The 23,389-nt window shown below is 39.4% G+C and overlaps 1 protein-coding gene across 1 annotated transcript in view; it reads right to left on the reverse strand.

The window, feature by feature from the left end:
• Window positions 1–10,708, reverse strand: part of OPHN1 (oligophrenin 1) — a 624,918-nt gene extending 614,210 nt beyond the window's left edge. Inside the window, exons 1-2 of the mRNA XM_040630677.1 lie at window positions 10,566–10,708; window positions 10,265–10,425 (exon numbers count right to left, since the gene is read on the reverse strand). Coding sequence (XP_040486611.1) covers window positions 10,265–10,418 — 154 coding nt within the window. The 5' untranslated portion in view covers window positions 10,419–10,425; window positions 10,566–10,708. The remainder of the gene's footprint in view (window positions 1–10,264; window positions 10,426–10,565) is intronic.
• Between the last annotated feature and the right edge of the window lie 12,681 nt (window positions 10,709–23,389).

The following is a 23,389-nucleotide window of genomic DNA, read 5'->3' on the forward strand; positions in this document are numbered from 1 at the left end:
ATAAATAAATAAATAAATAAATAAATAAATAAATAAACAAACAAACAAACAAAATCTTCTTTAAAAAATCTACGCTGTCTGATATTAGTACAGCCATCACAATTTGCTTTGGTTACTGTTCGCTTGGCACATTTTTCCATCCTTTTATTCTCAACCATTTGTGTCTTTGAATCCAAAATATGTCTCTTAAAGACAATATATATTTTAATCAATTTATCCATTTTGCTAATTCCTGCCTTTCTATTATAGGGTGTATTCCATTCACTCCTAATATAATTACAGATAGGCAGGATTTATGTCTACCGTTTATTTTCTATATATCGTATCTTGTTTTTTCTATTCCTCCATTACTACCTTCTTCTGTGTTAAGTAAGTATTGTCTACTGCACCATTTTATTATTTTTTTAAAGATTTTATTTATTTATTTGACAGAGAGAGACAGCCAGCGAGAGAGGGAACACAGGCAGGGGGAGTGGGAGAGGAAGAAGCAGGCTCCCAGCAGAGGAGCCTGATGTGGGGCTCGATCCCTGGACTCTGAGATCACGCCCTGAGCTGAAGGCAGATGCTTACCGACTGAGCCACCCAGGCACCCCTACTGTACCATTTTAATTCCCTTGTTTCTTTCACTATATATAGTTATTTTATTAGTGGCTGACCATCTTAATTTAAGACACTCTAGTTCAGATTAATTTTAACTTAATTTAGAAAGCATACAGAAACATGGTACCTATATAATTGCTTCCTCCCCCATGCTTTGTGCTGTATTGTCATATGTATTGCATCTTTGTATATCATAAGCTCATCAACACAGTTTTGTAAATATTGCATTATGCAGCTGTCATTTAAATCAGGTAGGGAAAAAAGAGTTACCAAAAGACAGTTATATTGTCTTTTCTATCTTCATATATAGGTACATTTACTGGTACTCTTCATATTTTGTACAGATTTGAGTTACCATTCATCATTCTTTCATTTCATCCCGAAAGATTCCATTAGTATTTCTTATAGGGCAGGTCTGTGACAAAGTCTCAGTTTCTGGTTTTGTTTACCTGAGAATGTCTTAATTTCTCCCTTGTTTTTGAAGGAGGAAGGATGGTTTTCATGAATACAGAATTCTTGGTTGACATTATTTTTCTTTCAGCACTTTGAATGTCAGCCCACTGCTTCCTGGTCTCCATGGTTCTTGATAAGTTATCTTTTAATCTTATTAAGGATCCCATTTACCTAGTGAGTTATATTTCTCCTCTTTCAAGAGTCTCTCTGTCTTTGGTTTTCATCTGCTTAACTTTAATGTATCTAGAAATGGCTTTCCTTGAGTTTCTCCTATTGGAGTTTTTTGAGCTTCTTGAACCTGGAGATTAGTATTTGTTCATCAAATTTGGGAAGTTTGGGGCCATTATTTTTTCAAATATTCTTTCTGCTCCTTTCAATCTATCTTCTCCTGAGACTTCCATTATAAATATGTTATATACCTGATGGTGTCCTACAGTTTCTGGGGCTCTGTTCATTTTTCTTCATTTTTTTTTTCTTTCTTTTGCTCAAACTAGATAATCTCAATTGACTTATCTTCAAGTTCTATTATTCTTTCTTCTTCTAGCTCAAATCTGCTATTGAACCTCTCTAGTGAATTTTTCATTTCAGCTATTTTACTTTTCAACTCCAAAATTACTCTTGTTCTTTTTTATAATTTTTACCTCTTTGTAGTGTCTCTTTGTTGATACATTGTTTTCATGCAGTCCTTTAAATCTTTAGACATGGTTTCCTTTATTTCTTTGATTATGTTTATATTAGCTGATTTAAATTTTTTTTTTCTAAATTCCAACATTTAGGCCACATCAGGGACAGTCTCTACTGACTACTTTTCTTCCTGCAGAGAGGCCATACATTTTTTGGCATGCCTGATCATTTTTTGTTGAAAATTGGGCATTTTAAACAATATAGTGTGGTACCTCTGGAAATCAGATCCCGACCCCCAGGTTTTGCTGCTATTGTTGTTTTGTTATCATTGTTGTTGCTATTGCTTTGTTTAGTGTCTTTCTTGGATATTTCTATAATGTTTGCATTCCTTGCCACTGACATCTCTGCTTGATTAGCTTAGTAGCCAGCTAGTGACTTTTCAGAGACCTTCTTAAATGTCTTGAACCATTAAGACTGCCACCTTTTGCAAAGGGGCTCTTTGTGTATGTTGGGACATTCCCTCAACACTCAGCCAGGTAGCTTACACCTCTGCCTCAAGTTCAGCCATAGAGTAGAAATTAGAGCCCTCTGAAATCTTTTCTAGGCACATGCACATGCCCTCTAGATCTCCAGGAATATGTCAGAGCTTTCCAAAGCCCCCAATGGGTATCTCATTCCCCATTTCTTCCTTTCATGTTTTTGGCCAAGCTCTTGCTTGCCCTACTGGTATTGGAGTCTCAGGCAACTATAATGTTAAACACCCTAGGGATAGAACTTTTCTCACAGAGCTAGTCCTAAGTCAGGTGAAGTAAGGAGAAGCCCTATAAATGGGGAATTTCTAGGTAGCTTTGAGACAGGTTAAATAGTGACAAGACTCCAGGCGTGTGAGTTCTTAAGGAGCTACAAACCCAGTCTTCCCCCTCAGATGCTAAAGGGCTGTTTTCCACAGCTAATGTAGTTATAAGGCTATTGGTTTTCAAGGTTACCCCAAAGCTATGGAGAAGGGAAAAGGAGGCAGAGAAAAGGAGTGGCCCAAAGCCACTCCTACAAAGGTTCAACATCTTTTCATCAATAAACACCCTTTAGATTGTTGCAAACCTTTTGGTTAATTTCCAGAGTTCTGAAAGTTAATTTTGACTATTTTTGCCAGGATCCTTTTTGCTTTTACAGTGTTGGTTTTCTGAAGTATTTAATCTACCATTCCCTCCAAACACAATTTTAAAGAAATCTTGCCCCAGTGTGGCTGGAAATTTGCCTACAGTGAAACACACTTCTGAGGAAACAGAAGTTAAAAAGAAGCAATGGGGTAAAGACTTTTTAAAGGATAAACAAACAGCCACCCGTTGTTGCCTCTAGGGTGGAGAACTGGAGAACTGGGACATAAGAAGAGGCAGAAGGTTTAGCCTTTTGTACCTTTTGAATTTTGTACCATGTTCATGTGGTACTGATCCAAAAAAAATGTAATATACTTATAAAAGAAGACAGTAGGTACTTTAGATTTTCCCCAAAGACCCCATGAGATGTACTACACACTGTCTGTTTCTGAGAAAATCTCCACCTACTTGAAGCGTCTGTTAACTACTATTAGCCAGGACCATTAACTACCAAGGATAGTAAGACAGGTAGTTTTGACTTAGGAACTCTTCCTTTTTCCGTTCATTCTTTTTCTTATGGACAATTACATCCCCATGGTCTAACTGCCTTTTCTCCCCCACAAAGCCACTCCTTGTAACATGTGTTGGAATACACATCATAACCCGAACTTCATTGCTCTTCTCACAATTGTAATTATTTAAATGAGCAACCAAATGTTTTATTTATGCTTCAAGAGGGAGAGCCCATAGCAGCCTTATTCACTGTTATAACCCCAATTTCCAGGATAGTACCTGACACATATAAGTGCTTGGCAAATCCGTGTTGAATTAAATTGAAATGCCTTTACATTGTGCAAGGCTTTAGCACTTGATGCAAGCCCAATAAAGCATCATGAGGGCTCTCTACCCCACTAGCAAAAAAATGAGCTCAAGATTTCCAGGGTACTCCCCTGGAAAACAGTATTTCCTTCTAGATCTTAATGGGCTTTAGAAAATTCCTATAGTAAATGATCAGAGAAACAGATGCCAGAATAAACAAGTCTGTGGCTATGCTTTAACAAGTGAGGCTATAACAATTAAGCTGAAAAGTAACTTTCCTTTATCACTATTAACTTTGATTGAAAACCTTTTCTTAACAAGCAGGTCAAGCCATGACATTCCCTACATCATCCCCACAACATACCCCATTCCCCCCCAACAAAAAACTTCTTATAAATGGTCACACTGAAAGGCTGGCTTGGTTCACTTTTCCTCCCAAGTCCCTACAGCACTACTAGTCCAACTACTTTAGACTTTGGAATCTGGTTTTCTAAGGGGCTTCAATGAACAGGGCAATAATGCCTCCACCAAATTCCATTTGACACTGGTTAACACCGACTAATAACAGTACCATATGACATACTTATTACATTGATCTGACTTTGGAGAATATCTAAAATAACGCCATGTGTTCTAAGGCACTAATTAAATATCACCAAGATAATGACAGGATATCTGCTGAGAATGTATATTACATCACCAACTCCTCCCTGCTATATATGACATATACATATATGTATATGACACCATACCCACCCAAAAGGAATTAAACGTTTTGGTTTCTCTCACTACAGAGCTATTCAAGACAGAATGAAAGGCCGTCAGGTTGACACGTTTCAGGAAGCATTCATCAAGAAGATAATCAGATAAGTGAGCACAATTCAAGTCATCTACTTATGCTTGACAAATCAGTTTGATTTTCCCCTTGCCTACTCTTCCAGAGTAAAGGTGAATTGGCTCTAAAGTTTATAACAGAATCAATTTCGGCTCCTTGACTATAAGCAAGACAGTTGCAGCCCAGAAAACAAAGAATTATAAAGCCAGGAGGAACACTAAGGCTTACTGACCAAAACTCTAATTTTACAAATGGGAAAACTCGGGTTCATAAAGCTAAAGACTTATTCAATGTCATAACAGCAAGCTAGTGACAGAGTTGGAACTAGCAACCAGATTCTCTCTGTGTCAAGATAGAAATGGCTCCCCATTGAGGATATTAAAGATCAAATTTGCCTCACAGACGGAATCAACCCATCCTTCCAGGAAAGAACTTACCAGACAGGTGCCCCAGTTGCCAAAGTAAGAGCTGAACAGATACCCCAAAAGGTCAACTTAATGTAAATATCTAAAACTCCTGTCTCTAAAAGTGTAGGATATAAGAAAGTGGCATTTTTAAAGAATTTAAGACTAGGTTATAAAAGCTATACAAATTATACAATTTCTACTTTATCAACTTCATGTACATTTTTAGTACAGAATGCACCTTTTATATTTTTATTTTTTAATGTTTTTAAGTTTATTTATGCAAGTAATCTCTGCACCCAACATGGGGCTCAAACTCACGACCCCGAGATCAAGAGCCGTATGCTCTACTGACTAAGCCAGACAGGCACCCCTCTTTTGTATTCTTTAAAAACATGATAAAGCTGCAAACCTGGGGCCCCAGGAAAATGACTTACCAAGGTCACAGATCCCATTAGTAACAGAACCATACCCGGCTATCTAATCGTCATGTCTAGGGTTTTTTCCCATTATACTATCATTCTGCCTCTGCTCCTATGCAAACAGTGCCCAGTAGTGCTTCCCCAGAGAAATCTCTATCTGAAGACTATTGCCTTTCATTTCCCCAGCCCATTAACATCCAAGACTCTTAGACTAATACAGTTAGATCATATAGCTCAGGAGTTGCAACAGGATTAAATATAGGCTGTGAATGTAATTTATTTAGTTAGCACTTTAAAAAAAAAGAAAAGAAAGAAAGCAAAGGCCATTTGAATGGAGTGAGGCTACTGTATTTTACCCCAACCACTCGAGCCCTATTAATCCATTTCCAACAGCTTTATACTTTTCTCTATTCTCCTTGGCCTCTGACAGCATTTGAGCCTGTGATCCCTGAATCCAGATCAGGTATAATTAACAGCACACCAAAGTAAACCTAGTTAATAGAAATGTGAAATACGGCATTATAGTCTACCATTAGCTACTTTCATTGCCTTACCAATAAAAATCCATTTAGGGTTTTTTTTTTACATTAACTAGTTATATCAGAGTTCTGCCAACTACTACTAGTGAAACAAACCCAACCTGCCACCTATTTTTGTATGCCTCCCTCCCCTAGCTGAGGTGAGAATGGCTTTTATATTTTTAAACAGTTGAAAAATTCAAAATAAGAATACTTTGTGACATATGAAAATTAAGTGAAATTCATATTTCAGTGTCAATAAAGTTGTATTAGAACACAACCACTTTCATTCCATGTACATATTATCCACGGTCGCTTTTTCGCAACAATGGCAGTTAAGTAATTGACACAGAGACCGTATGCCCTGCAAAGCCTAAAACATGGCCCTTTACGGAAGAGGTCTGCTGCTGACCCCTGAGCTATATCAAAGAGAATTTAGGGGCACCTGGGTGGTGCAGTCAGTTAAGTGTCGAACTCTTGGTTTCGGCTTAGGTTGTGATCTCAGGGTCATGAGATTGAGCCCCGTGTTGGGCTCATGCTCAGCATGGAGTCTGCCTAAGTCTCTCTCTCCTCTGCCCCCCACCAAATAAATAAATCTTTTAAAAACGGAATTTAAAGCTGCCAAATAACTTCTGAAAAGTCACAAATGTTTGTGTGGGATTGCTCACACCTCACACATCACTCTCAGATGAATCTTCCTGAAGCACAGCTCAAACCGTGCCTCTCTCCCACCAAAAACATTTTTAATACTCCCTCTATCTATAAAGAAAAATCTGAAGTACTTAACAGGTCCCTGCACAATTAAGGCCTCAACCTTCCATTCCAACCTCATCTCCCAAAACTCCCTTCCTGTGACCTGTCCAATGCAGATGACTTGAATTATCTGCTGTCCCTTCACATCCTCTGTGTCATTCCTACTACAAGAAGTGCCTCGTCCTGAATACAGTGCAACAGTTACTTAACACCTCTGAACTTCAGTTTTCCCATCTATACAATGGGAACAATAATCCTTACCTCATAAGGCTGTATTAATATGTTAATGCCTGGTTAAACAAGCAATAAGTATGAATTCCGTCGAATTCCAAAGCTACTTCCTCCTTTGCTTTTCCTTGTCCTCCCACCAAGAAATGAGCTCTCCTACTAGTGTCATGTGCCACGATAACCACCTGTTCCATTCTTATGGCTCTGATCCACATCTACTGCCTTACATGATAGTGATCTCTGCCCATGTCTTTTCTCTCCTACTAGTCTAGGAACTCTCTGAGGACAGGATCCATGTATGACTAAGACTGCCACATCTGTGACAGCACTGAGCACAGTGGCTTGAATACAGTACGTGCACAAGTATTTACTGAATGAATGGTATGTGTTCGCTGAACTATATGTAACATTTATTAGGTGTTTCACGTTGCCTTGTGATATAAGCAGGAGCCACATCACTTGTTCTGAATAATTCCTAGCCTGAGTGCTTAGAAAATATTCAAACAACACCAGGGACCAAAACTGCCAACATAAAAACAACAGACAAACAGAAAAGCGGGCAATGTGTTCACCTTCCAGAGTCATGGTGTTTTTATTTTCCACTAGTTTAAGTTATAATCATCAGCTTGTACTCCAACGATTATAAATAGATCACATTTAAAGGGAGATAATCAACCACTTCACCAAGGGGGACATGTTGAGTATTGTTCATAACACCAATTACCTCTGAGCACAGATGTAAGTAAATCTAAATATCCAAAAGGGGCCTATGTTTAATGAATAAATCATCACACAAAGTTGTGACTTACACCTTATCTGGAGTTCTGTACAAAATCAGACACAAGCAGGATAAATGAAGAAATCCAGTTCCACCTAGGCTAACAACTTTAACAAAAACTGCAGCTAGTCTTTGCAGTGCAACGCACCGAGTTTCATTGGTTCCTAGAAACACTAGCCATTTGATTTGCTAGGCCATTTAGTAAGTTAAATGGAAAGGTGTCAATCATTCTTTCTGACTTGAATGCCAGGCTCCAAATGCCAAAATGAATCCCCACACATGAATACAAAATTAATTGCTGAGACATGCCAATGTAGGGAGTGACATTTTCCAATAAGATGACAGCAAAAAGTATGTTTCCAACTACTGCTTATTCATTTCCCTTCAGAAACCTACTGAAAAACACACACTCACCAGCAGATACATTATTAGCCTAAAGACGTATTATCAACAACTTTCTATGCTTAGCTGTTTCCATTTACAAATGGATAATCCATTAACTCCTTTGAGTCTCACAGCAACCCTGTGAGGTGGGTGTAATCACCCCCGTTTAACAGATGAAGTCAGCAATCTGTGCCATCTTATCCCAAGATGGTGAAGCCAGGTCTTCTAACTCCAGTTTCAGCGTTCTCTTTTCCTGTTTCCTCCACACAAAGCAAAAGCATACCTTTTTTTTGCTTCCGCACTCATTCTCAAAAAGCTAGCACAGTGTGAGGAAGCAGAGTGGGAGCATAAACATTACTGTGGTCAAGACAGTGGGAAACATCCCGCCTTCGCCGCCGCCTAATCGTGTTTTTAGAATCATGCAACTTAAAGGAAAGAAATGGAGTGTGGGTTAGCTGCTGGGTTTTATTTCCTCCCTGCCCTATTTTGGCTTTCTATGGATATTCAGAGACAGAAAACCACCCTGAATATCAAGAAGTCCCACCGGCCAAAATATTCTTTGGATCTTCCACCCATCTGCAAAAGTTTAGGCCTGTATAACTGTTGACTCTTACCGGTCTCAGAGAAGAGGGAAAGAGTAAGAACGACTACTTGCCCCTAGCGTACAAAAACCTGCCCTCCCTCGAATGTATTATTGAACTGTTTATTGTCTCTTAAAAATCTTAATCTCTCTGTAGCTGGTCACCTTTTAGCACACTTTCAGCTTACCATACACGTCGCAAAACCGTTCCCTTCCTGGGGCTTATGAACAGCTACATTTGACTGTAGATACTACACCGAGCAGTTTGTCATCATAAGTAAAAATTTTAAAAATCCAAACATTCTCCCCTTTTCCTTTCAATGAACCCTCAATCTTTCTAACTACGTCTGTGACATAACCTGACTATCTTTAACCTCTCAATGAATTCTATTAAGGGGCAACACACCCCAAAGCCTAGCCTATACGTCTCTAAGGATCAGCATTTCGAATACCCCAACTTTAAGGTGCTGCTAAGAGTGTGCTCTTGTTTGTACCACAATACGACAAAAAATGAAATAATCAAATTCAATCAAATGACCAGCAGGAACTTGGACAATTTATATATTCTGACCAAAGTGGGCAGACAACACTGGCAGTGAAAGCACGGACTCCCAGGAGCAAACCAAAAGAGCTGCACAAAAATACCACCTGGTAGCAGTTATCACTGCACACCCAAGCCTTTCTCCCTGCTCTTCATTGGCTCCATCTGCCTTAAGAAGGTCCCCACGCTGGACTTAAACACAGGTTTTTGGGGATAAACCCATTCAGAACAAAGTTATAAGCAGACAGGACAACTTTACCAGTGACTCTGACCGGTGACTTTATTTTTTGCAATCATTTTTCAGCCAAGAAGAGAAAAAATTATCACTCCACCCAATCACTATCCTCCATTCTTCTGGGTATATACTTTGGCACAAAGGGCTGGCTTGCCTGCACTCTTGTTGGGACTGTTTATTATTCTTTCTCTTACTCCAAGCCTTCTGCCAACTAGCAGAAATAAAAACTCCACACAGTGGGGAAGGGGGGTAGGGTCCCCCAGGTGTCAGCTGTGCCCACTGGGAAAGCCAAGCTACTAGGTGAGGTTCCTTCAGACCAGTGGCCCTTGACCCTAGCCCTGAATATGCTCCCTGGGAGCTGGGCTCCTTGTGCCAGGTACTAGGCCAGTGTTTGTTTCACCCCCAAGCAGAACTCCGTGGCACTTGAGGCCATCCAATAATTCTGAGCTTAGACTGACTCTGACCATAGCTCAGGAACTTGAAGGAAAAAAAATTACTGGGACAAAGGTGCTTTCCTTAGAAAACAGGTTGATAGAGGGAATTTTTGTACTGCCCCCACACTCATCCGTCAGCAACCAGAGGCCAGGACACGACTATTACTCAAGCTGCCGACTTCAAACCTCTCTTCTTCAGGAGGTGCTAGAGCAGTTGCCTGGTCAGCTTGAACGTCTCCTTATCCAAGACATGAGTACTAAACATGTCCAACAGTACAGGCAAACTGTCCCATCAGAACAACAACCTGCCAAGCAAGTTTAGTTGTAGAGCAAGAGGGTCCTTGGCACAGTTACAGATCAAGTCTTAAGAGGTCAAGGCCACTAAAGTTCTAGTTATACTGACCACCTTCCACTTCTATTGACCCCACTTCTGAAGTGCTCGGAAACCCACTCGCCCCAGAGAACTGGCTTGGGAAGCACCCTGAATCCTCCCTGTCCCCTGCGGTGTGGCCAGAGCCACTGGCTCGGGGAAACAGCTCATCCATCGAAGCCTTCCACTTACTTCTCATTGCGCTGATAAGCGCGTTGCCATCTTTGATCACGTCCTTAATGAACTTATTGGTTCTCTCCAGCTCCTGCTCGTAACACTTGAGCCTCTCACGGAAATCGGGGCTGTCCAGGTAGCAGTCGCTGAACTCCAGCGGGGGATGCCCCATGGTTCTGCTGGCGAGGATTGAAAGAACAGAGGAAAGACACAAAGACCGAGAGCATCAGCGGCACAGTAGGGGGGAATAGATGGGAGGAACTGAGTGCGGGACCCACCTGGGAAACTCACAGCCTCCCTCCTTTTCGAGCACAGGTACCTGTTCCGTTGAGATTCCTGGGTCGAGCTGGCTGGTCTGTACCGGAAGCGGGCGGCCGGCAATTGCTTCAGGTGACACGGAAAGCTAACAAATGCAATCCGACCCCGGAGGGGTTCTGCCTAGCAAGCAGAATGCCCCCAAGGCATTGCCTCCCCTGACAGGCAGCCCAGCCTGCCTCCGGAGACCCCCGGGATCCTTCCTGAGCAATTGCAAACGTGCCACTTCGGCCCGCCCAGGGTGGAGGCTGGGGTGGGCGCTGAGACTGGAAGCCTCCTCTCCTCGCTCCTCGTTCGCGAGCAAGCTGAAGATTTCCTTTGCCGAACTCCGCGGGCAACCCTTACTGCACTATCCCCTCCCCCTTCTTAAAGCCAGAGCTGCCGCCCCGCCCCAGAGCGAACCTTTGTGCCGAGCCCCAACGCTCGGGCTCCTCCTTCAGCTGTCTTCCTCGCACCCTGGGATTGCGTTACCCAAATGTTCTTGCTCCCAAGAGTTCTTCCTGGTCCAAGGGAGCCGGCCTGCTGTCCTGTTAGGCGTGGGAGGGGTTAAGCCCGGGCGGCAATTGAAACGTAGCCTTCCTCCCTATAGACACCCGAGAGGGAAGAGGAGGGCGATATTGCTACGCACAATAGCTGCGGTAGCCTGGCGCTTCCCTACGGAAACTGGGGAGCAGTCGGCGCCCTAGGACTCCAGCTGGAAAGCGTGGCGGCCTGGGAGATGTAGTCTTTCCGTTTCTCGCCCCATGACTCCTCCCTGCGATCTCCCCACCACCCCGCCAGGGCGGAGGCTCTCCAAGCAAGACTTTCCCAGCCTGCTCCAGGCTCGCTCCTCAGGCCCAGCCTCAAGGGGCAGGTGCGGAGCACTGGAGCCTAAGAGGAAAGTTTCCAAAACGAGCGAGAGAACCAGGGAGGAGTCGGTTGTGGGAGGCCATCTCTCACTTCCCATTACTTGGCTGCATTTTTTTCCTTGCTCTCTTTCCAGCCTCCCTCTGAGGGAGCAACTTCCTTTCCCCTTCCCTTGCTCATTTCTCTTGATCCTAGTGTTCTAATTCCCTTGGGCCCTCTGCCTGAACAACCTCAAGGCTGGACTCCTACTCTAGGATCTCAATGTTAGGCTCAGAACCCCCTGCCAAAGGAAGGGAGGCCATAATTAGGAGTTCACTTTTTTCCGAATAGGACCTCGGAGCATGGTTATTGTGATTCAACTCATTGCATAGGTTGTTCTTTAAAGCACATGATTTTCCATGTGGAAGTGGGAAACCTAAGAAGAGGATGTTATAAATTGTCTTGCAGCTTAGCTAAGAGACCTCTTGTTCATTGTACAAAGTAGGAGAACTGGGGCTACTCTTGCAGGCGGATGCCTTGAGACTAAGAGCAGCTTCACATTGGAAAATCGTGTGTACATGTGCAAAAGGATCCATTTTTATTTTGGAGAAGTGTTCAGGTTACATTGCTCTGTGGAGAAAGCCAAGAAAAGCCAGAACTGAAGGGGGGTTGTAAATAGAGTAATAATAGCTAACCCACCTGTACGGGTGTCATATTTCTGTGGTAAAAAATTACCACAAACTTGGTGACTTAAAACAACGTGAATTTATTACCTTAGAGTTCTGGAAGTCAGAAATCAGAAATGGACCTCACTGGGTCAAAACCAAGATGTCAGAGGGCTGTGTTCTTTTCTGGAGGCTCTAGGGGGAGAATCCACTTTCTGGCCTTTTCCAGCTTCTAAGAGCTATCCACATCCCTTGGCTTATAGCCCCCTTCCTTCATCTTCAAAGCCAGTAATGCCTGATCAAGTCTTTCTCCCACTGCATTGCTCTGACACTGACTCTCCTTCCTGCTTTCACTTATAAAAACCCACCAAATAACTCAGGATAATCTCCCCATCTCAAGATCCTTAACTTAATCACATCTGTGAATTTTTTTGTCATCTAAAGTAATATATTCACAAGTTCCAGGGATTAGGACATGGCCATATTTGGGAGCAACATTCTTCTACCTTCCACACCACCTATAATTTTATAAACCCATTTCACTAATCCTCAAAACAATCCTATGAGGTTAGTATTCTTATTATACCCATGTAAAGATACCTGAGTTGAGGAGAAGTTAAATGACTTGCCCAAAGACACGCAGCTAGTTAAGTGGCAGTGTTTGAACTTGAGCCTAACCTGGCTGTTTCTAGAGGCACTGGTCTTAACCACTATGCTATACTGCAGTATGGTAAAGAGTCCAATGAAGAAATGCCTTCAGAAAATTAATAAGTAGCCACATCCCAGGGAAGGATTTTATTGCCTACTCCTTTTATCTTTATGAGAAAATGTCCAAATTGGGCTTTTAAAACACTGAAGCAGGTACTAGGGAAGGTGCCCAATAAAATGGGTATATGGTCTTTCATTCTAGCAAGGTTCCTTATAGCATTCATTCACTAATTTGACAAGCATTTATTGCATATCTGCTATGTGTCTTGACTTATAGAGTCTATACCTGTTTTCATCACTATGACTATTACCATTGACATTATTGATGTTAGATACACTCTTGCTTGTCTAACTTCCTATACTCAAAGTGTTTTTACAGTCATCTGTTTTATCCTTCATCTAGACAATGAGGCTAAAGTGCAGAGGAAAACAAGTGCCCTGGATCAAATACCAGAGAAGAAAGAGGATTAAAATTAGATTTCAGTCCTCAAATAATAGCTGCATTAATTGAGCATTATTGTAGAGGCTTTGCTCACGTTATACCTCACCCTCATGACAACCCTATAGGATTAGAATCTCCAAACTTTTATTCACATAACCCCTAGGAGAATTTTGAGAAGCTATGTACTCCCTCACATATTTTTAGGTTGACATCTAAATTTTTCATAATGTTTAAATAGTTGCAAAAGGTGTAATATCCAGTATACTATACACATTGACAACCTAAAATAAAACTTTTACGTTATACTTTTAAAGATTTTCATTGGATTCTAAATACCAGAGCAATTTGATGCTCACTATCAAACATTAAACACAAAAGTGTAAACTTTCCTTTAACCTTCAGAAAATTTACATCGTTCCTTTCTTCTCCTTGAAATCAAATATCCTTGAAATCTGCATTCCCCCTGCAGAATTGTATTCCATCATAATATATTTTTATACTTGAAAGTCCTCTATTGAACACCATATTGAATTTCTCTGCAACAAAGATATGTCCATAAATAGAAATTGGATTATTTTTATTTCTTTGTGATCACAGCCTCCAAGTATAAAAAGTCTTCTAGATTGAGTTACAATCACAATTGTTATGTATACACAATAGATAAAAATAGCATGAAACTCTTATACATTGTGACTATTTTTTTTTCAGATCTCATAAACTTTACTTGTAACAGCACATCCCAAATAGCCACTACACAATTAGGGTATCCTGAGATCCAACATCAAGGTCATAAACCATTCTATTGATATGAACCATGGAATAGGACTGTGCTACTATCCCTAGGATATCTTGTTCCATGGGTCAAAGATTTGAGTCAATTAATGATATTATTTGACTGCGTAAGTCTAAGTGTGGTCATTCAGAGGTTTTTCTTTTTTTAAGTTTTTATATAAATTTTAGTTAGTTAACATACAGTATAATATTAGTCTCAGGTGTACAATATGGTGATTCAAAACATCCATACAACACCTGGTGCTCATCACAGCAAGTGCAATCCTTAATCCCCATCAACTATTTAACCCCACCCCCCACCCACCTCCCCTCTGATAATCATCAATTTGTTCTCTATAATTAAGAGTCCATTTCTTGATTTGCCTCTCTTTTTTTTTCCCTTTGCTTAGTTGTTTTGTTTCTTAAATTCCACATATGAGTGAAATCCTATGGTATTTGTTATTATTAAACATAAAACATAAACTTTATTGGAAATGCAGCTCTTAGTGAGATGGATGGGGAAGGGGTAGCACAGAGCCTTCCTTGACTTAAGGAAAATTCCTGGACATCAATTTTTGAAATTGTTGCTTTGCTTAGCACCAAGGGTTTTTATACCCTGAGTCAATGTACCTTAGTAAGATTTTTGACCTTTGAAAGGTATGCTTTCATTTTTAGAGACTTGGAAAGAGAAGTGGGAAAGGGAAAGAGAAGGTGAAAGAAGGCAAATCGTTTTTTTAGGAAGTATTACTAAAGGAAGTTGGGAATTTGGAAATTGGTCCCCTCTCAGCTTTATTCATAATTAGCAAAACCTGGAAGGAACTAAAATGACTTTTTGTAGGTAAATGTATAAATATGCTGAGGTACATCCATACAATGGACTATCATTCTGTGCTAATAAGAAAGAAGCTATCAAGACAAGAAAAGACATGGAGGAAACTTAAATGCATATTAGTGACATAAACCAATCTGAAAGCCTACGTACTGTATGATGTCAACATTATGACATTCTGGAAAAGGCAAAACTATGAAGACAGTAAAAAGATGGATTAGGCTACTTATGGGACTTCATCAAGATTAAAAGTTTCTGCACAGCCAAGGAAACAGTCAGAAAAACTAAGAGGCAGACCACGGAATGGGAGAATATATTTGCAAATGACACTACAGATAAAGGACTGGTATCCAAGATCTACAAAGAACTTCTCAAACTCAATACACGAGAAACAAATAAACAAATCAAAAAATGGGCAGAAGATATGAACAGACACTTTTCCAATGAAGACATACAAATGGCTAACAGACACAGGAAAAAATGTTCAAAATCATTAGCCATCAAGGAAATTCAAATCAAAACCACACTGAGATACCACCTTACGCCAGTTAGAATGGCAAAAATAGACAAGGCAAGAAACAACAATTGTTGGAGAGGATGTGGAGAAAGGGGATCCCTCCTACATTGTTGGTGGGAATGCAAGTTGGTACAGCCACTCCGGAAAACAGTGTGGAGGTCCCTTAAAAAGTTAAAAATTGAGCTACCCTATGATCCAGCCATTGCACTGCTGGGTGTTTACCCCAAAGATACAGACGTAGTAAAGAGAAGGGCCATATGCACCCCAATGTTCATAGCAGCACTGTCCACAATAGCTAAATCATGGAAGGAGCTGAGATGCCCTTCAACGGATGACTGGATTAAGAAGTTGTGGTCCATATATACAATGGAATATTACTCAGCTATCAGAAAGAACGAGTTCTCAACATTTGCTGCAACATGGGTGGCACTGGAGGAGATAATGCTAAGTGAAATAAGTCAAGCAGAGAAAGACAACTATCATATGATTTCTCTCATCTATGGAACATAAGAACTAGGATGATCAGTAGGGGAAGAAAGGGATAAAGAAAGGGGGGGTAATCAGAAGGGGGAATGAAACATGAGAGACTATGGACTATGAGAAACAAACTGAGGGCCTCAGAGGGGAGGGGGGTGGGGGAATGGGATAGACCGGTGATGGGTAGTAAGGAGGGCAAATATTGCATGGTGCACTGGGTGTTATACACAACTAATGAATCATCGAGCCTTACATCGGAAACCGGGGATGTACTGTATGGTGACTAACATAATATAATAAAAAAATCATTAAAAAAAAAAAAGAAAAGAAAAGACGGGTTATACTAGAAAGGAGGGAGAGAAATGAATAGGTGGAGTAAAACAGAATTTTTAGGGCAGTGAAAATACTATGTATGATGCTACAATGGTTGATACACGTCATTATACATTTGTACAGCACCAAAGTGAACCCTAATGTAAACTGCAGACTTTGGGTAATTATGATGCATCAATATAGGTTCATTAACTATAACAAATGTGCCACTCTGGTGAGAGATGTTGAAAACAAGGGAGGCTATGCATGTGAGGGTAGAAGGGTATATGGGAAATCTCTGTACCTCCCTCTCAATTTTGCTGTGACCTTAACGTTGATCTAAAAATAAAGTTTTTAAAAAATGTTGAGAAAGACAAATCCCATTTCCCTATTTCCTACGTGTAAAGGTAACACTACCTCTACAGTCTTAATACAGAACAGTATCTCTTTCATAAGCAATCACTCTATTTTAGCTGTGATGCTGTGGAAAGAACACAGAGCTGGAGCAATATTGGTAATACAGAGCTGAAATATGGACTAGCTCCACCCCTTAGGATCTGTGACCTTGAGTAAGTCATGGAAACTCTCCTTGAAATAATATCTTCTTCAAACGTTTTTCTAAGGATTAACTATAGGTACTGTATGAGGAAGTGCCTGGCATATAATAACTCCTCAATAAATGTTGGTTGAGCCCAAAGCTTTTTCATTGATATTGGTCTGATGGACAGCATTCAAGGCAGAGAGAGTCAGATTGCTTACAATGATATTCCTAGAAAAACATTACTATTTATATAACAACACAACTTGATCCCTGCTCGTTATCATTATAGGAAAACAAGAACAAAAACACGCTCAGAGGAATTTACACTTCAACTAACACAGAAACCATATCCTGGTTTGTGGTTTGGTTAAATATGCTTTCTCAACTTTCAGGACACTCAAAGGGTCCACGGCGTAACAAAGCCAAGACTCCCTTTCAGGTTTTAAGAACCAGAACCTGAAATCCCCGGGAGTTAATCATTTTAGTGGATTACTCTAAGGTGGAGTTGCAGGACAGCTATAAGTCTTGACACTGTTCAGCTCAGGTCCTCCTGGAGAGGAGCTTATCAACTTGATGTGTCTGTCTGTCTGCCCTTCATGTTGGACTCAGAGCCATAATCCTTGAACCCAATGAAGCAGATCAGCCTCATAAATTTAAAATACAATTTGCGAGATATAAGGAGTGGGAAAGTAAAGAAATCATATGTCATAGATTTTTAGGAAAGGCAACATACCTCCCCGAGAAAATTAAATATATATCCAATTTTAACTTAATATGCCACCTTCTGCTTCATCTCTCCCATCTGGGACCTCAGCTGGCTTCATTAAAATATTTCAGTACAGTGCTTTTTAATCATTTGCTCTTATCCACATGTGAAAAAAAAACATATAATAAGGGGTTGTTTTTTTTTATATGCTCTGGGAGCCTGGAAAAGTAATTTTCCAAATGACATTTTAAGCTTCAGTAATTTATGAGATGTGTTTTAAGAGAGTTTTATCCTAAAGATATAAAGTAGTACTTTATAACCCTTCTCTTTTTTATAAAAACTCTTAAAGGTGTTTGTCCTAAAATGTTACAGTCCTTCTTTCACAAAAACATAGAAAAGATACAGAAGTTAACTGGGCTGTATCAGTAACAAGAAGAAACACTAGAGGTGAAGTAGGAGTAAGAAGTGGAGGGCTAGGGGGCAGCTCAGGTTGATGACCTCTCTTATGCCAGGCACTTTACATAAATGTTCTCATTTACTTTGCGTGACAATTCAGTGAGAAAGGTTCTATCATCAACTTCATTTTACATATGAGGGAACTAAAACTCAGAGGAGTTAAGCTACTTGGCCAAAGAAATTAAATGATGTACCAGAGGTTTAAATCCATGTCTAAATCTGAAGCTATTTTTTTTTTTGCCACTGCACTACAATGCCTTCCAGTCTAATACATCAGTATCTAATCACCATTCCCTCCTGTTTATGCGAGTGGGTGTCCTTACACGGAAAAAAATAATTCAAGGTCATTTGTTGGTAATTGCTGCAAATAATTTGAAATTATCTTAGGTTTAATATTAATGAAGGTTTTATGGTGAACTTATTTGAGGACAGCTGACAAATCTAGCTCCCATGTTAAACATACCCAACCTTCTAGATTTTTCCAGACTTGAACTGCATGGAACACAAGACAAAGTGCATATAAGCTTCCCAGCCCCACCACATGGCTAGCCTTGCTCCTACTTCTAGCCTAGCCTAAATCCTATACTATTGTTGGCATCATTCCTAAGCCCCAGCCTTGGCTCTGGCCGATTTGCTGTTTTGACTAGACTTGACCTCATTTCTTTCCTTACCCTAGGCCAAGATTTTAGTAGCTGTAAGTGGCAAATGATTAAAGGAAGGGAAAATCCTTTTCCATAGTTATCCAATGTCCAACTCTCCACTTAACTTCCCTCTTAAAGTCTCCCCTTATGATTTTTCTTGGTGAAAAGAACATCAATTTATAGCTTTAAAATTGTGATCTATTTAATCCATGCAATTTACTATCCACCAAAATCCTTTACTCCTAGAATTTAGCATTTTCATCTCATTTTCATATCAGCAGGACTATATCAAAGCTGTCTATTGGTAAAGATCTGAGGATGGTCTCGTTGTGGCCATTTTCTGTGTCCATTTTGATTCTTAACTAGCCACAGTTCCAAAAAAAATCCAAACAGAGCCTATTTCAATTCTGAGAGACATTCTAAGAGTGATGAAGGCATGGCTATTTACATTTAAACTCCCAGAAATAGGTGCCTGGGTGGCTCAGTCTGTTAAGCGTCTGACTCTTGGTTTTGGCTCAGGTCATGATCTCGTCGTCATGATCTTGCTGTCATGAGATTGAGTTGGCTTAGTGTGGAGTCTGCTTCAGATTCTTTCTCCCTCTGCCACTCCCCACTCACATGCATGCACACACTCTCTCTCTAAAATAAAAAAATAAATAAAATATTTTTTAAAAAACTCCAAGAAAGATACCAATACCCACCATTCCAGTACATCCTACTGGCCTACCCCATTTTCTAACATCTTAGAAGGTAGTATGATCTACTCAGGGGCCCGAAACTTTCCAACAATTTCTAAAGAATCCTACTAAATAGTGGCACCTAAGTTACCATGTTCAACTAATGTTTCTTGAACTTTGATTCACATAAGAATCACCCAGGATGTTTGTTGAAAATGAAGAGTTTCCTGAATCCCTCTCCCAGAGTCTGATAGTATAATATGGATTCAGTTATGGGTTGAGGCCAAATGATATGGACTGAGGCCTGAAAATTACAAGGAATCAAAAAATTGGGGGAGAGGAGACCTAGGTAAGTTCTTGGGAAATCTTTATTTTAAACAAGTACCAACACGTGATTTTGTTGGAGGGGGTTCACAATACTGTCATCCAGTCATTGATATAGGGTTTTATCTATTAAAAACTGGTTTAGACATGACATTCCTCATACAACAGTGGTTTTGATTAATAACATGAGTGAAAGTTTCCACTCCTGGGGCGCCTGGGTGTCTCAGTCAGTTAAATGTCTGCCTTCGGCTCAGGTCATGATCTCAGGGTCCTGGGATGGAGCCCCGCATCAGGTTCCATGCTCCGTGGTGAGTCTGTTTCTCCCTCTTCCTCTACCCCTCCCTCTGGCTTGTGTGCCCTCTCTCTCTCTCTCTGTCTCAAATAAATAAAATCTTTTTAAAAAAAGAAAGTTTCCTCTCCTCATTTTGGCAACAGTTAGACTTTCTGACTTCCATAGCAGTTCATCTTACACTCTAAGCTAACAATTAAATAAATGTGATTCAATAACTGTGGCATTTTAACATTTTGCACGTGGTCATTTTCACTCATATCACATAGCACATTACCTACTTTTTAACAGAATTATTAGAATAACTTGAGTAAAATAAAACAACTGAGATATGTTCTGACAGGTTTCTGGCTCTGAGGATGGTAAGACATGAGGAGGAAGCCTTAATACAATAGAGGCTAGCAAGTTATTTTAGTTTCTCTTAAAGTAAAACGACACCAGATAAAACATATAATTCTTTCCAAATTTTAAATCTCTTCCTTTTTTCCTCAGTAAAACAAGCAGTAGACAAATGTAAAGAATAACATGTCACTGACTGCAAATGGCTATGTATTTATACTTAAAGTAAAATATTAAGCTATAAAATAAAGTATGTTAATAACTCTAGAGCAATATAAATTAGCCATTTTGCCACAAATTTGCAGTAATTTTATACTAGCAATTTTATAAATGGAAACATCATACCATGAACATCAAGATATTTGTCTAAAGAAGGGAACAGCAGTGTCAATGTTCTGGCAAGGTGGCAAGGAGCCAGTACATGTCAATCATGCATTCTCTTACTCATTGTTAAACCAACATTACCACAGGAAGGAAACTGGTTTCAAAACTTTACTAAAAATGAATTGTGGGTGAATTCACATTTCAACATTCAGAAAAAGCTTGATTAGACCACTAAGTTACTCTACTTTCTATTCTTAAAAACAACAATGACTTCTAAGTTAATAATGTTAAATACTGAAAGGTAAATAAATACTAACATTTACTGTGTCCAAGGTACCTAGGAATATCATTCCCATTCCCCAGAAGAGGAAACTGAAACTTACATAGATGAAATAATTTGACCGAGGTCACACAACTTGGAAGCGGTTGAGCTGGGAATCAAATCTAGCTGCTGGGACCCCAAGATTTCATTCTTAACTTCTATGCTAGCCTGCCTATGCACTGGTGATATTATTTTCATCAAGTTAACAAGCTTAAAAATGTTTTTAAAAACTGATGTTGACAAGAAGAAACAGGAACCCTCATAGACCGATTATGGGAATGTAAATTGGTGTAAACACTTTGGAAGGCAATTTGGTAATATATATCAAAATTTTAAATGCATATTCCCCTTGACCCAACAGTTTCACCTTTAGGACTTTGTGCTATATATTTCAACACAGAAGAATGCAAAGATACGGACAAGTATGTGTACTACAACATTTTTTTTTATAGCCAAACTGGAAACCCCTGATATGGCCATTATGAAACTAGATGTATAAATGATATAGATCCGTGTAGTAGGAGATTATGCACACATAAAGAGAATAATTTAGTACAAAAATTCACCCAAGGTATGTAAGTGAAACAAACTAGTTGAAAACTAGTTTTACATTAGTATTTAGAGTATAACAAATTTTGTGTTTTATATTATATATTATAATGTATAATATTTTTAAGTTGTATCTAAATAAAAATGGGACCGTGTGTATATATATATGTATTTATTCACAAGTAATTTTAAGGGTCCTGATTTGAGGGAATGGAAATGTGATGGGGGGGGGCTTTCATTTTTACACCCTCCTAAACAGTTTGAGTTTTTATTATATCTTATTAAAAATAGTATTAAGACAAAAAACTCAAACAAACCCCTCAAAATGAAAAACTCAAGGAGCATCACTTAATTCAGTACCATTTGAACTTTTTTGACAATGAACATAGTAAGAAATACATTTTACATCATAGTCCAGAACATATATATGTATCTATAAGTTTCACAGAATACTACATAGTATGTGCTCTACTATTTTCTATCTTATTATATTCTACTCTATTTCATTTTTTAAAAAACTTTGGTTACTTCCCACTAAAATGATCTCATATCCCAAAGTAAAACCTGACTTGTCCTGCAGACATGGGTGTAGGCCCAGCTAGATAAAACCTGGAGGTAGCCCTAATTTACACAACAGACCATGTCCAGCCATCCTAGTGCTTACCTAACCCACAAGCCCAGATATTCCCAGCCCAATTAGCAAAACACACTGCTTTCTTAAAATAGCACAGATACAGTCTCAGATATTTTCACTTTATTTTTATAATAATTTTTTATTATATTATGTTAGTCACCATACAGTACATCCCTAGTTTTTGATGTAAAGTTCCATGATTCATTACTTGCATGTAACACCCAGTGCTCCATGCAGTACGTGCCCTCCTTAATACCCATCACCGGCCTATCCCATCCCCCTGCCCCCGAAGCCCTCAGTTTGTTTCCCAGAGTCAGACATTTTCACTTTAAAGGACTTATCTCATTCTTCCTATCCCCAGTCTCATATTCCAAAAGCTACCTAGACTCTGTACTGAATTGTGTTCCCTGTTTGGCAGTAATACTTTTTCACTCAGCGACCTGTAGTCTGATATGATCTAATTCACTAAGGAACCAAAAAAGTTGTTTCTGTTGCTCATTTGTTTATTTTTTTAAAGATTTTATTTATTTATTTGAGAGAGAGAGCATGAGTGGGAGAGAGAGGCAGATGGAGAGGGAGAGACAGAGTCCCCTGCTGAGCAGGGAGCCTGATGCAGGGCTGGATGCCGGGACTCTGGGATCATGACCTGAAGCAAAGGCAGATGCTTAACCAACTGAGCCACCCAGGTGCCCCTGTTGCTCATTTATTTTAACATGACTTTTCTGTTTTCTTCCCAGTGTACTACCAGTTCACATATCCAAATTCTTATTTCCCCTATTCATATAATGGTTTTCATATTCACGATTCACTTATTCTGAGACTGTGCAAAGGAAAGCCAAGCTTTCTTATAGCCAGCAATAGCACATTTCTTAAAAACCCCACTGAACCCAAAGATGTGGGGAGAGTTTGGTTCACCAAAAAATTCAAGTGAGACATTAGACTATTTAATGTGGGACCCAATTTAAAATTATACATCATGTGGTTAAGAAAATGCTTACTTTTTTGTGGTTCATGTGAGCTTATGCAAAACTGCCTTGTTAAACTATATTAGTAAAACAAAATTAAATCAATAGAACATTGAGGAGAAAATACAAACTATTTTACGTTTTTAACCTGCCTTTATCAATTAACAGTAAATGGGAACTATTTAAACTTAAAACAAATATGAAACAGTGCACAGTTCTTTAAATAACCATTCTGGGAGAACTGAAAATTTCACTCACTCTCATGCCTAACCAATACTTTGCTGTAACAGCCCTAGGCTTTTTTTTTTTTTTAGTTTAACAATTTTATTGATATACAGTTCACATACCATACAATCCACACAATTAGAATGTACAATGAATGGTTTTTTTCATATTCACAAAATTGAACAACCATGACCACAATAAATTTTAGAATTTTGTCATTACCTCAAAATAAATAAATAAATACGTGTTAGGAATCTCTCCCCATTTCCCCACAAACCCACCTCTAACAA

The sequence above is a fragment of the Ursus maritimus genome (assembly GCF_017311325.1).
Source record: "Ursus maritimus isolate PB19 chromosome X unlocalized genomic scaffold, ASM1731132v1 scaffold_X1, whole genome shotgun sequence".
In the NCBI taxonomy this organism is placed as follows: Eukaryota; Metazoa; Chordata; class Mammalia; order Carnivora; family Ursidae; genus Ursus; species Ursus maritimus.